General features: G+C 31.2%; 1 protein-coding gene across 3 annotated transcripts in view; it reads right to left on the bottom strand.

The window, feature by feature from the left end:
- Nucleotides 1-14,973, bottom strand: part of LOC125077102 (zinc finger protein chinmo) — a 49,142-nt gene that overhangs the window by 18,899 nt on the left and 15,270 nt on the right. For all 3 annotated transcript variants that reach the window (XM_047688904.1, XM_047688903.1, XM_047688905.1), the window contains exon 2: nucleotides 7,969-8,114. In XM_047688904.1, the coding sequence (XP_047544860.1) occupies nucleotides 7,969-8,114 (146 nt within the window). The remainder of the gene's footprint in view (nucleotides 1-7,968; nucleotides 8,115-14,973) is intronic.

The raw sequence follows: 14,973 nt of genomic DNA, 5'->3' as shown, positions 1-14,973 counted from the left end.
AATTATGTTTTTTAGGTTTACAATTTCGAAACGTCATAATTACCCTTTTTTATAGTTGAAAATACATTAATACATTATTTTACACGTCTAGGCGTAATAGTTCAGACCAACGAGACTACATGGAGTCAAAGGAAACAAGGACGGTTTTGTGTCAATTTGCCACAATTAAATGTATTCATATTTTATTTTTACGCTCAAAACATTATGCGACTACATGCCATGATTAGTTACGATGTTGCCACATCTTAAAGAATTCATAAAAATAAGCCTCATTATAGGTGGCGCGATACTGAATAAATACGTAGGTAAACAAATCCATACAGTCCGACTGTAATTAATTATTACTCTGGAGCACTAATATTTCAAAGTAAATTCAAATGTGAGGAGAATTAAATCACGAATAAAATATTGTGCGTGCTGTACCGTACACGTAATACAAGTAAAACTTTACAAATATATAGCTCTCTTACTATCTCTTTCTTTCTTTACGTCATATAGCTCTCTTCTCACTCAAGAAATAAAATATGTCTAAACGTTACGCATCCTTAAAATTTTACTATCAACAATTCTCATTAACCTATCCTTGTTATTATCGAATCGTCGCTAAAAAAGTTACACTACAAAACCTTGAAAAATAATAATAATAATCGAAAAATCTAATAATAAATAATAATCGTAGATACTTAATTCTTACACGATGAGGCGACTGATATTTGATTGTTTTTGCAAAGATATCAAACTGCATCCGTCATTTGTTTTTTTTTTTAAATTTCCGCACAGCCGATAAGATAACCTTAAGGCGAATTCCTAAAAAATAGCCGACACGTGTAGACGACGCAGTTCAATACACTCTATATTAAAATAATATGCATTTTATCGGCAACGGCAATTTTGTATGTCGCTCAAGGCTAACTTCAATTTTTTTATATAAGTATATATGACAAAATGATTCGTTTTATACGACAAAAATAAACATTAACGTTGTTCGATGAACGATTAATAAATATAATCGTAACTCGGATACCCATACCAATTACATTGAATATTTAATCGATTTATTATCGAATAAAAACTGCCTTGTAATTAAAAAAAAATAGTTTTTTGTCTATAAACAATATTGCACTAAAATTCGCCGAAGTCTATGCAAATTACTTAATTTTCAACTTTTTATTATACACATAACGAATAAACATTTCATTATACTAAGAAAAATAAACGAAAACACGTAATAATAAATGATTCATAAAGTAATGAAATGATTGTCGTTTGTTATTTAATATGAGATTTGAAAAACAAACATATCTAGAGATTTCTTTAAAACATTTCGCTTAAAAAAATATTATTTAGACTGATCTACTTGTCTGTTTGAAATTATATTGCGGGGTGATCTTTAAACCAAATAAGTAACAGCTTAAAATTAATTTTGTAGGTTAAGAAAAATACAAAGACTTTCGTTAAAAAAGCGTAATGCATTTATTAAGAACGACAGTAAACCAAGGGACCAATATTGAACCTGTGACACATCGGTAAAACGCGACCGTTGTGCAATTTACTCTACGTACCTACTATTCTATCTGAATATATATACATATGTATATATATATATATATATATATATATATTGTGTATTGTATGGATTATTTTAGATAGGACAGGGGACGCTGCGGTCAGAAAATAAATCCTTGTTCCAATTCTGATTGTTATTACATTGGCTCTCTCATACTACGTATTGACATAGCAGTCTCATATTAATAAAGATATATAAATAAGCGAACCACATGTAAATTGAAACATATACAAACATCTTATACGTGTTCAGAATCTAAGTCGATGTAAAATTCTCCCTTCCAAAGACGTCGACGAAAATGTCTTTCCTAATAAATAAAATATCGTAATAATAATAAAATAAAATTATTTAACAAAATTTAACTAAATGCGTGCAAGCTTATCATAACATTTTATGCAAAACGTAAGGATAAAAAAAAATTATCGGATGATGTCAACGACCTTTTTATCAATTTCGCAAGATTTCGCGGACAACTATGCATGTCGACGATGTTAATGCCTTATAGTGATAAATGACGATAATTTATTACAATTTGTTACGAAACAAGTTCTAAAAGGAGTAGGGATTTTATTAACAACATTTTTTAAATATAATTTTATCGTTTGTTCGTAGTAAATGCTTCAAAGAGGTTATAGTTGTCACCGGTGATCGTTACACTTGTAGGGTAAGCTGAAAAATTTACTTAGTATGTTGCGGTCGTAATCTGCACGGTAAAACTTAGAGACAAGTGACCAAGAAGACGTACACAAAGTGACCTAATGCAAATTAAAATTAAATAAATAGATAATATTTAAATTTAGAAAAACCCGATATCATCGCGAATATAGATAGTCGCAACACGGAGGTGACATGTTTTCATAGCAAAGTTGCAAGCGAAGGTATTAATTTTTTCTTTAATTTTCCCTCGTCGAACTTATCAATTTTATTATGCAACAAGTAGTCGAACATATAAAACAGCCACCTGATAGTAATTATTGACCAGCGACCATTGACATTAGCGCAAGAACTTTTAACCATTCCTTACATCAATGCACCACCGAACCTTAGAAATTAAGATGTTATTTTCCTTGCGCCTGTTAATACTTTGACTCCACACTAAAATCCGAAACACCTAAACACCACCCTAACCTGGCAGACTTGAAGATTATAAGGATTAATTAAATCGATACAAATAATAAAAATATAATTAAGTGGAAACGAGCAGGAGTCTCATCTGAAGGAAACCACCGCCCATGGACATTTGCAATACCTGGGGTCTTACAGGTGCGTTGCCGGCCTCTCAGGAATGAGTAGACGAAGTTATTGAGTTATATAAGACTCGGCATTAAACACATGTTTAAGGTTTTTTTTTACAATCCAATAAAAAACATTTAGAACGATACACAATCGTAGATAGTAAAATTACGGCTTTTTGGTACTTGAAAGTATCATTGCTACCGCAATTATCTATAATTCAGTAGTTTTATTTCGTACTTCGTATAAGGTCAAGTTTATCATAATAACACGTAAAGCAAAGATAAAGAAATATATTAAATATCTACGTAAATACATCCGCTTAAAAAATTCAACGCCATAAAACTTATAAAAAATAATAATTTTTAAAATATATCGCCAATTATAATACGACGAAATTAAAAATACCACTAAATATTTCAGAATGATGTATTATGTATGCGTATTTATAGTACCGGTATTAATTTTACTGTAATACCTTTTTTATATATAAATTGTTTAACACACGCATACGAAGTAACTTAAATATACAATCAAAGTGGAAACCTTCATCACGGCAAGTTAGTGTATACGAAAATTCAACAATTAGCACTCATTACGATGGAACATTTGTTTGCCGTATTTATTTGACGTTGGCCTCGACAATGCTCCCCAATAATACTTCTTCACATACAAAGTTTCGCATAAAACGCTCTTAAAAAACACATTGAAATAAGATATGAAAAAAATAAAATTTCAATGATTTATTTACACAATAACATAATCATAGTTATGAAAAGTCTCTTAGTGTACGTTAGTTGCAAATAATGTTTCCTCTTTTGTTTCTATAATAGTATTATATTGTTCGTGTAAATAAAATATACACGGGTTTTCTAACAGTTTCTGGACATGACATTTACGAAAATATTTAACATTTTAACATTATTTGTAAGAGCCTATATTAGATTTATTGATATGATAATACATTATAAAAATATCGCAATATTAAATAACATATTTATTCATTATTAATTTTATTTTCCTTGTAAAATAAATAATTTAATAATTTATACAACTGTTTACAATTTGAATTACGATACAACGAAGAAAAGCTGCAACATTCTTGCGAACATTCCATTATATTATATTATATATGGGTATGAATTCAAGTCATTCATACAGAGCTAATATTGTTTTGAATGTCTAAATTAAAACGAATTTGACAAGACTAAAATAAATGCTTCATTTTTTTTATGAGTGTCATGAGTAAATACAGTAATTTTTCCGCAATGTTTGACAGAGTAACATATAATGCGAAATAAAATTCCGATAGTATTAACATTTTAATACAGTGAGCTTCGGACAAGATTGTCTCAAATAACAAGTGGTTGTATATACTAGTTTATACATATATGTATTACCAATGTTAGTCCAATATATATTTAAAATGATATATTAAGATGTACCCATTAAAATAGTGCTTTTATTTATTATTATGAAACATTATATGTTTTTATATTTTAAAGTTGTTTTCATAAATCATTAATTTTTATGACTCATTATTTGGGTGCGTTCGGCGTGATTACGCGCATAAAATTGCTGTAAAACGCGACGTGTGGAATCGCTTTAAATTAAAAATTATATATCCAAACTTCACATTAGCGCCGTCAGTACATATTTTCATTTTAAATTATGTCTTTATGCGCAAATAATAACGATAAAGGATATTTTTTTAAGATATATAGTAACAATTTGATCGCTTATTTTCTGTATGTACAACTTTTAAAATTTTCGTAGTAAAAATTTGTTCACTTTCAAATTTAAATGCTTCTGTATTCCTGTAACGTTGAGTATGTTGCTTTTTACGCAAAACTTCTAAGAAAAAATTAAAATCCATTTATAAATTTTGCCTGCATGTACAATTAAAGGTACTTTAATGATGAGATTGACAATTAATAAACATTTACTCAACGTCACAGACAGCACCCTTTAGACACGGATCAAACAGACGACTATGAATGAAATTTTCTTTTTTAAATTCCGAAGCAATAAAGATATTTGAAAAAATAATTAGGATCGGCTTATACAAAAGCAAAAGCGGGATCGAAATTCTTCTTTTTTAAAATCAGATTGGAAGACGTCACTTCGGTCAAATGCATTTAATTACAGTTATAACATTTTCTAACTCCAAAATGAAAATAGCTTCCTAAAGAAATTCAGTCGAGTAAGGTCTTAGACGTGCAAATCGTTACATTTTTTTAATTAAAAAAAAAAAAACAAAACTAAGTCGTTCTTTTATTATCTATTGTCAAAGCGCCGATTCCAATGCTATTTTTTATGATCATCGATAAGAATTATTCGTCGTGACTACATTTTGTTCTATTAAAATTATTATCGTTATTTATCTCTTCAATAACACGCTATAAAATAGATACATTAAAAGTCAAGAATATATTACGTTCTTTTAAAATGTTATGAATATAATATTAGTGACGTATTTTCCGGTGGCATGGCTTTGTGTCTGGGGTATTAATTTTTGGGTTGGTTTGTTTATGGACGGTGAGTGAGGCAATGTGCAAGAGACAGTTGGCGCCACATTGTCGGTTTAAGAAATAGTTACTTCTCACGGCCCTTCTCTAACCTAATCATCAACAAAGGGCGTGTTAAAGCGCACAGGTGCGTATGGTATCACAACCTGTAATAATCCGATGAGACTGAAAATCCGACGAGGTTATACATTTTTATATTTATTTACATTAGTAAAATTTTTCATTTTACATATTTATTTTCTTATTCTATTAAAAAAAAGGGAATAGCTACATACAGATTTGTCCTTTTCTGTCATCAGTAATTTGACATTTGGAAGAAGACAGGGCATTGAGTAAGCAACTATGCAACCGCTACACGTTTAATAACAAGAAATAAAATGTGCATAGTATTTATGTGATAAATGCCTAAATCACGCTATCAATATTTCTCGAGACAGCTGCTGTAGGTATATACAATCAATTTCTACGGCTTAATAAAGCTGTCGCTCAGGTAGATAAACTACTCCGATGAAAACCCTATATGGACTTGAGATATTATTATATATGCGTTGCCATTGCTTTAATTCTTTTTATAGGTATTTAATTATATAGTATGACTGGCTACTGTATATTAATGGCACTATGCGAGAAACCATCAGACAAGTGTCAAAAACAACACAATTTACAAAGATACCACACAATCAGATGCAATTTTTAGAAGCATACGAAACAACCACGAACCACTTTTGTATCTTGATACACTAGTTAATCGCACGCGAAACTTCAACAGATTTTTACAAATTTCGAAACATGACAGGTTTTTTTTTTTTAATTTAATTTCATTGTATACTGACGACGTTTGTTCGCACGATTTACGTTTTTTTTTTTTATACAGCCATAGCGCCGCTCTCTACGTGGCCAGTAACTTTTTTCCACTCTCTTTTAAATTAATTCTCTGTTAAATCATAACAATATAATAAATTGCAATCAAGAATCCTCCTTATTTTTCTGCACATCTACGGCTGGAACTCTTCAAAATGAGACTAGGACCGATTATTATGTGCAGCCATAGTCCCATAATCACTGGGACAAAAATCGGCTTATGCTATTAATATACAAGATTTATTTATAGATGTCAATAGAAGCATATGTATTTCCAGTATCTCAAAGTATTGATTTAAAAAAAAACTAGGTGTATTCGAAAACAATTAATGAAATTATTGTTAACTTAATAACAAACGAAGCTAAAGTTATCATAGATTAATGAATGGTTATTTTAAATTACACACATAATCCCTTAATTGCGAACAGACGGTTATTAATCAAGTATGTACGGAACACGAATAGACAAAAAAAAAAACGAATTATTTAATGAAAAAATATTAATTAATATGTTAGTACTACACACGTAAACCGATGAACCGATTTAGATTATATTAAGTAAGAAGATTGTTTGAGTCCCGAGGAAGGTCATAGGTTACTTTTTTTAACTCACCACTCGAGGGGGTAAAATGGGGGGCGACCGTTTGTGTGCTAAGTTTTATAAATTTCGCGCGGAAAAAGGAGCAGGTTTATCTAGTAATTATAAATAAATATTTTTTATTTAAAAATGACTTAAAAAATCAAACTACAGTTATCGGATATGTTGTAATTTAATGATATAAATAAAAACTTTAAACTCGCATACCTTTAAACGTTCGCCCAGCCGTATTACGTTCTCGTTCTGAGGTATACAAGGCTTCAATCACACTAATTAGAAACGATTCACTATAAAGTAGGTACTACCCCTTCACATGTATACGATTAAGGATTTTCCGGGAGGCCAATTGTGCCAAAGGCCAAATATCTGTTATACATACGTCTACTTCTGGACGTGTATTTGGAACTGAACTCCTAAACGGTTGGACCGATTTTGATGGAATATTTTTACGCGTATTCGAATGGTTACCTGAATTATTTAAATTGGACCCTTGTAATCGGAAAGTAAATTAAATTCTTATTTCGCCCGAATAGCTGTTATTATTAAAAGGACTTAGTCAGTTAGTCCATCCGAATATATTACAACAATAAAATACATACCACTGAGATCTTAAATCATTAATTTATACATATAAAAGCGAAATACACACTACATACATGTCCATACATACATACATACATACATACATACATACATACATACATACACTTACTGATTAATCAAGATATCTCAGAAACTAGGTTCCCTATAGGGTGTAGACATCCGCTAAATATAATCCGGATTTTACGAAACTCCCTAAGGGAGTGAAACGGGGTTGGAAGTTTGGGTTTTATAAATTTCGCACCGGTAGAGACGCAGGTTCAGTTTCCAGTCTACTATAATATTAAAGTTCAATTTTACAAACACCTAACCCTAATCTGTATCCATATATTTAAAAAAAATGTCTCTCTATAATATTAGTTTGGTAAAACTTCTATAAGCTATGTGGTTTCTGACGAACAGACTAGCTTCATTTCTCACCCGCACATCTCACCCGTGAGTGTCGTAAAACCCAACAGAGGAATTTTGTTGTTAGCGCCTTTATCAAAAACTCAGTCCATAAAAATCTATGAAATAATTTTTCTTACATTGACAAAAAACACCCCACATGTTTATAAAATTACTAATAGAAGCGAACTTACCCTCGCAATAGAGCGTGACGTCAGCAAGACTCTCCGAGTTCCAGAGGTTCGCGAACGACGTGGCCAAATTGGAGCCGAAACTGTTCCACTTAAGGCAGTACTGCTGCTGTTGGGAGTCCATGCCCGGGCCGCCTCGGATACCTGCCCTGTAAAGGTAATAACAGATTATTAACATGTTAACATTAAAAACTAATTATTGGCACACAAGATAAAAATAAATATATTACATATTATAAAACAAACTTATCGAAATTATTCTTTTAGAAATTTTATCGCTTTAAACAATCTCTTACGGGCATACTTCGTCACCAAAATAAATCAAAGAATCTTTATCTATAATGAATACATATCATTTTTTTTTTAATCTTTAAAATACAACAACAATTACCAAGAAAACCTAGTTAGACTACTATCTACCTAGTAGTCTTATAGTTTATTGTAAACGTTATCTTAAACGTCGGATGAAATCAGATTGAAGTCGATATCATCAGTTCAAGATCTAAAAGATATAAGAAACTTAAACATATGAACACAAACATATATTTAACAACCTGTAAATTTCCCACTGCTGGGTTAAGACCTCCTCTCCCTTCGAGGAGAAGGTTTGGAGCATATTCCACCACGCTACTCCAATGCGGGTTGGTAGAACACACATGTGGTAGAATTTCTTTGAATAAAGACACATGCAGGTTTTCTCACGATGTTTTCCTTCACCGCCGTGTATGAGATAAATTATAACCACAAATTAAGCACATGAAAATTCAGTGGTACCTGCCTGGGTTTGAACCCGAAATGATCGGTTAAGATGCACGTGTTCTAACCACTGGGCCATCTCGGCCCAATCACAACACCTTACTAATAACTTTAATAACCTACCTTTGTCGTTGAATTTGGTAAAAATTTATTTAACATCTATAAAATATGACGAATTGTACTATACTATATACTATATATATGTACATAGATATTAATTACGTATGTACAATGTACACAGCCTATATATAAAACGACCTTTAAACTTCATGATTCGTAGCAAACAAACGATTCTGTCGATAAACTAGGTCTGACATCGATAAATATTTAATGCATATACAAGTGATGGTTCTCACATTGTCGGGAACATTATTTATTAAACGCAATATAGCCAAGCGGAAATAACTTTATCGATTCTTTATTTTATTAAGGGTAGTTTGATATACGCCTTATTTAGCGACGGACTACTAATGACTAAAATATAAGTGTCCGCCCTGAAACACGACTTAAATACAGGGGGAGAAAATTTTATACGTACTATATTTTGTGACTAGATAAATTTTCTTACTTATACTAGTGAAAATATACATGTAACCATCATGTAAGTACTTCAAATATTAGAAGGTTTGAATTTGTTTTTTTTAATATTTATTTATATTTATATCGATCAATAAAATTTACGATTGAAATAAATAAAATAATTACGTAAGGAAATGTTGATAAAAACGGCATATTATATTGAAACCAACATTTGAATTAAAAAATACTATGAGGTATTTTTAATATATTTTTAAGTTTTTAAAAACATTGGAAAATTATTTTCCCCAAGGACATTAAAAATAGAAAATCGAATAAGGTAAACGTAAATAAGCGGAAGTCAATTGTATCAAAGCGTTGTTATGAGGTTTTGTGTAACAAAATTAAAACACTTACTTAGTTGCAGCGACGCTTAAAAATAAATACTCCAAAATTAAAACTTGACTATTTCTCTTTGTGATCATAAGATGTTATCGATTCATTAATTAAATTCTATTTTAATTCCAAAATTGGTAATAAAGACATATACATTAAAAAAAATCATTATTAAAGTACATAATATCAAAAGTAGTTTTGTACTGAGTGATACTTCTAATTTATTTGTAAGCTACGTTATTTATAAGTTAAAGGCATTCAAGCGGACTCCTAGCGCTGCAGAAAATACGTTATCTAAACATCGTAAATCTAACCTGGCTCTATAATTTTGAACCATTTGGCCTAAAACATCAGAAAGCACGAGCCGAGTCGATACGGTATCGATTTGATTCCCAGCACTCCGTTACGACCTAACTGTATATTTGCATGCGTGCACGTAACACCGCCAGTGTTGGTTGAACTTTTGGGTCGTATTGTGCGTGTTTGTTCTATGCGTAGGGGGGAGGTCAAGTTAGACTGGAGGTGGAGGAATTTCGGCTGCGACCCGGTTCCGGAATGCAGCACACGCGCACGCGCACTGGCTTGGGGGGAAGGGGGACGGCTGCACCGAGTTGCGCAAAGTGCCGCGGCAACGGTCACTCGGCGATACCATAGAGTAATTACTTTATAGACACGACGTTTTATTTTAATATTGACTAAGAATTTATAATTAACACTTCAAATTAAAAAAAAATACAAGAAAACAATGAAACTCATTCTGTTAATCATAATAAATTAAATACATATATTATTATTTTTATAAAATAGGTATACGGACGAGCAAATATATCTAACCATCGCTCATAAACATTGTCACTGTAAGGAATATTAACCATTCATTACATCACCGATCTTTTCAGTCACAGTAGAGGAAACCCAGCACTGGGACATTTATGGGCTTTAACTTTTCTTACTAGAACGGAAAACAATAACCACGGCTATAGATGTGCCAATGTCCGCCCGCTATTTGGGTTAACACGCTTCACGAACCGCGAAAATCATCAAAAACATTCCCTATTCAAATGTTATTGAGGGAAATGGGAAAACTTCGGGAAAAACGGACGTATATACCAATTTTCACCGAGATACGGGACGTTCTCTAACGTTATCTTGTAGAAGTTTTGTTTTATATGTGGAAATAAAAACCATAAATATGAATATGCCCATAGCGATGTTTAACATTTAGGAAAATTATATATTTTTATGTTCTTAGAGACATTAGAAAATATTGTTAAAAAAACATTCTAGACTTTTCTCTACTATAGTAAGCACGTATTTATACATATAAACCTCTTCTTGAATCCAGCTGTTTATTGATGAAAACTATTTCAAATAAAGACGTAAAGACGGCGCGAGGCGAATTTGTATCATACTATGTAGAGATATCGAAGATATTAAGGAAAATATCAATTTGTTTTAAATTCTAAAATAAAGAACTACAGTTTTATTTACTTTATTAAAATAACTTAATATTTAAAGTTAAATAAACATTACCCATACGGTAATGTTTATTTAACTTTCTTCTAATAACTTTAGCCCCTCGTGAGATTGTTAATTAATTTTATTTCCTATTTCAATAATGTTCATTAATTACTGAAAACGTATTATATCTGTTACATAATAAACGACAATTGTTTTTATTCAAACAAATAAAAGTAATTTTGATTCGTTTTGAAACGTTACCGAATGTTGTTTTGAAGAATCCGGACAAATTTATATTTCCGAGTGACATTTCTATGGGCGCGCTGGTTATATATACAGAGTACATCAAGATCAAATTTAAGTGTTACGTCTATGCATCACTAATGTCCGCACGTGGTTTCGCCCGCATTAGTTATTAGGTACGTTACCGCTCTATGGTAAATAACTTACCTACCTTTAATTTACGTATACAAAAATTGTCTAAAACAATACATATCAATTTTACTATTGTTCTTAGGTAGTGTATGACGGTACTAATATTATTTTTAACTAGTCATATTAATTTAATTTTTTAATTAAACGTAAAATATACGTCATCTTTTTCCGAGATATTTCTAAGCTCTACAACTTTTCTATAGAAAGTATTTTTGTGTCACTTACCGTTAAGGCAGCGTTCTTAAGAAACGCATCCATCCATACGATCATTTTTCGTCGACTTTGCAAGATTGGTCTCAACTAAAAACCCTTTTATTTTAACGAGATATAGCCTATTCCATCCCGAAAGCTCTTTTTACATATTGATAAAGGATATATATATATATGGAATTGGTTGGCGGACGAGCATATGGGCCACCTGATGGTAAGTGGTCACCACCGCCCATAGACAAAGACGCTGTAAGAAATATTAACCATTCCTCACATCACCTATGCGCCACCAACCTTGGAAACTAAGATGTTATGTCCCTTGTGCCTGTGATTACACTGGCTCAATTACCCTTCTAACCGGAAGACAACAATATAAAATACTGTTATTTGGCGGTAGAATATCTGATGAGTGGGTGGTACCTACCCAGACGGACTTGCACAAAGCCCTACCACCAAGTAATTAATTATATTTTTAAATTGAATGAGTTTCGTAATTTAGTAGAGTTCCTCCTCCTATTCAGTTAGAAAACACGTTCATTCAAAGTGTTTTCTTTTTTATTTGCCAACTAGGTACGTATCAAAGAGCACTCCTTAATAATAACTCCTCCTTTTAAATAGTTAAAGCAAAAAACTAGAGTGAATTTTTTTATGCAAAAAGCTAAATATTTCTTCCTTAGACTCTATCTACCATTTTGCAATTAGGAATAGTTTTATAGATATTTTAACAATTTGAATAGTAACAACGAAACATTTGGGGCAAATGCGATCAGGTGCACATATATATAAATAATGATATATCCCCTGAGTAGAGCCGAACGAGAGGCGCCACGGAATATCTATATATATAATAAAATTGGAGTGCCTGTTTGTAATATTAAAATAACCGCGTTTTACTAAATGCATATGTATGTATGTGTACACGGTACATATACCTAAATAACATTTTTTACAATTTTTGTCTGTCTGTCAGTTTGTTCCGGCTAATCTCTGGAACGGCTGGAGCGATTTTAACGGGACTTTCACTGGCAGATAGCTGATGTAATAAGGAGTAACTTAGGCTACTTTTATTTTAGAATTATATATAAAATAATAATAGTCACGCTTTTTTATTAAATTCAAACGCGAACGAATTTGCTGGCAGAGGTAGTATTAAATATAATTCTCCGATCAGCGCCGAAGATGGCTATCGCAAGGATTTTGTGGGTATAAAATCATTTCATGTCATGTAAAGTGAAGTTCTAATATACCGGATAAATACCAGTGTGAACTCAAACCTGATAGCCAATAGGACGTATTATATTATGTAGGGCGTCGAATAATTTAGAAAAAATTAACTCGGGAAATATATCAATTCATTATCAAACGACACGTCGTGCATTTAACTTATAATAGATAGATAATAATAATAAGGTAACATTTTATGTAATTAGTTTGATGATAATACTGGACAACTTTGTTATGTTTTATTATGAATATGTACCGTTTAAAGCTGACCTTGACAGGTATCGAAAGTGTTCTTAAACTGAAATGTTCCGCAATAAAAAAAAATACAATACCGATTTATACGACACGCAACGCTTGTAAAAAACGTTATTAAGTTTCTTTCTACAAGCTAAAATTATAACATGTGAATATTAAAATACACATAAAAAACTCTTTATTAAATAACAATACTAGCAGAACGTCAATGTCCCACAACTGGGCTCAGACCTTAACTTTCATTTGAATGCAGTATTCCTCACTATGTTTTTCCGTCTTTGAATCCAGTCATTGAGAGCCACGTGTTCCATCGGTAACCACCAAAACTACGTTACATAAAGAACAAAATAATAAATTTCGTGTTGTTCACGTGTCAGACAATTTTCTGATAGTCGAAATTTACTAATTAGCGTAATATTATTTCATTACTTGCGATAAACTTCAAACTGAAATCTCAAAAATAATATAACTAAAATTGCATGTTACAATAATAAGAAACGCTTCTTGAAGTTCAGTTAACTTAATTTTATCAGAGTGTAGTTCAACAAAGATACTTATTCCAAAATTACAAGTACCAATCGTATAACTATAAACAAACCAAGTTCAAAGCCTCATTGTTGTGTACATAGAACAACATACAGCGGAAGAAACATAAGAACAAGTAAAGATTGCAACCGAGGTGACCTTCATTAATGTCTAAAAACAGTTGTACCTTGTTTACAGAAGACCAAAATAAACACGTATATAATAGGCACCCTATATTATCATCTTGAACTCAAAACATTACCACATAAAAACAATTATAGTCGAGTTTGGGTCGCGTTAGTCATCTCTATGTATATCAATAGAAATCCGACAGATTGAGCTTACTGTTATGTCTTAATAAGACTATTGTGTAGTTGTCCTAATGGCATTTCTATATTATTTATTAGTCTGAGATCATGGCGTGCTTTTCGTTACGTAATGCCGTTCTCATTCACCGTAAAAATCGTCGTAGTAAACGCACAATGGGTTTGTGTGAATAGTAACATTAAAATGAAATAAATAAAGTTTTTTGTAAGTTACATGAAATTAATGGTGTTATAATATATATTTTTTAATTTTGACTTTTTTTTAAATCGATTAATGTTAGTTCTTATTATTGTAAAACAATTTATAAAATAAATTTTTGATTTGATTGAGGTCAGAATCGTAGTTACATTTTTATTGCTGTAAATTTTAAATTCTCGCTTTATACAGTTTGATATTAAATTACGATATTTTTCATTGTACAAACGAACACATTCTTTTGTTTAAACTTTATGTTTCCAGATAGAATTTTATATATATTTTGTCTTAAAATGGTAAAAGCATTACCCTCGTTGTGCGTTAGATGATGTTGTAATATCGTAAGTAGCCGTTGTTATTCGAAACGGTTATTTAAAATCATCGTCTCACGTTTCGTTTCGTGACATGGAACTAATATCGCTCCCAAATTGTATGTATGTACTTTAATATGCATTCGTTGACTTCACAATTGGTACACAGTTATGCGGAAATAAGGTATTCCGTAGTGAGCAACAAATACTTACCTATAATAACGAAACCTACTCCTTTTGATAGATTATATTATCTATTTGTATAAATACATATTATATATAATTAGTAAACGGGGCGATGTACTCATTATCTTTAATTAATGGCTAAAATTAGTTCGAGATATGCGTTTAAAATAAAGTCTATGGAGAATTATAATCATTTGGCTATATTAATAAT

This window comes from Vanessa atalanta, chromosome 3 (assembly GCF_905147765.1).
Source record: "Vanessa atalanta chromosome 3, ilVanAtal1.2, whole genome shotgun sequence".
Classification (NCBI taxonomy): domain Eukaryota; kingdom Metazoa; phylum Arthropoda; class Insecta; order Lepidoptera; family Nymphalidae; genus Vanessa; species Vanessa atalanta.
Note: the sequence above shows the minus strand (reverse complement) of the source record. Positions and strands in the feature narration are given on the sequence as shown.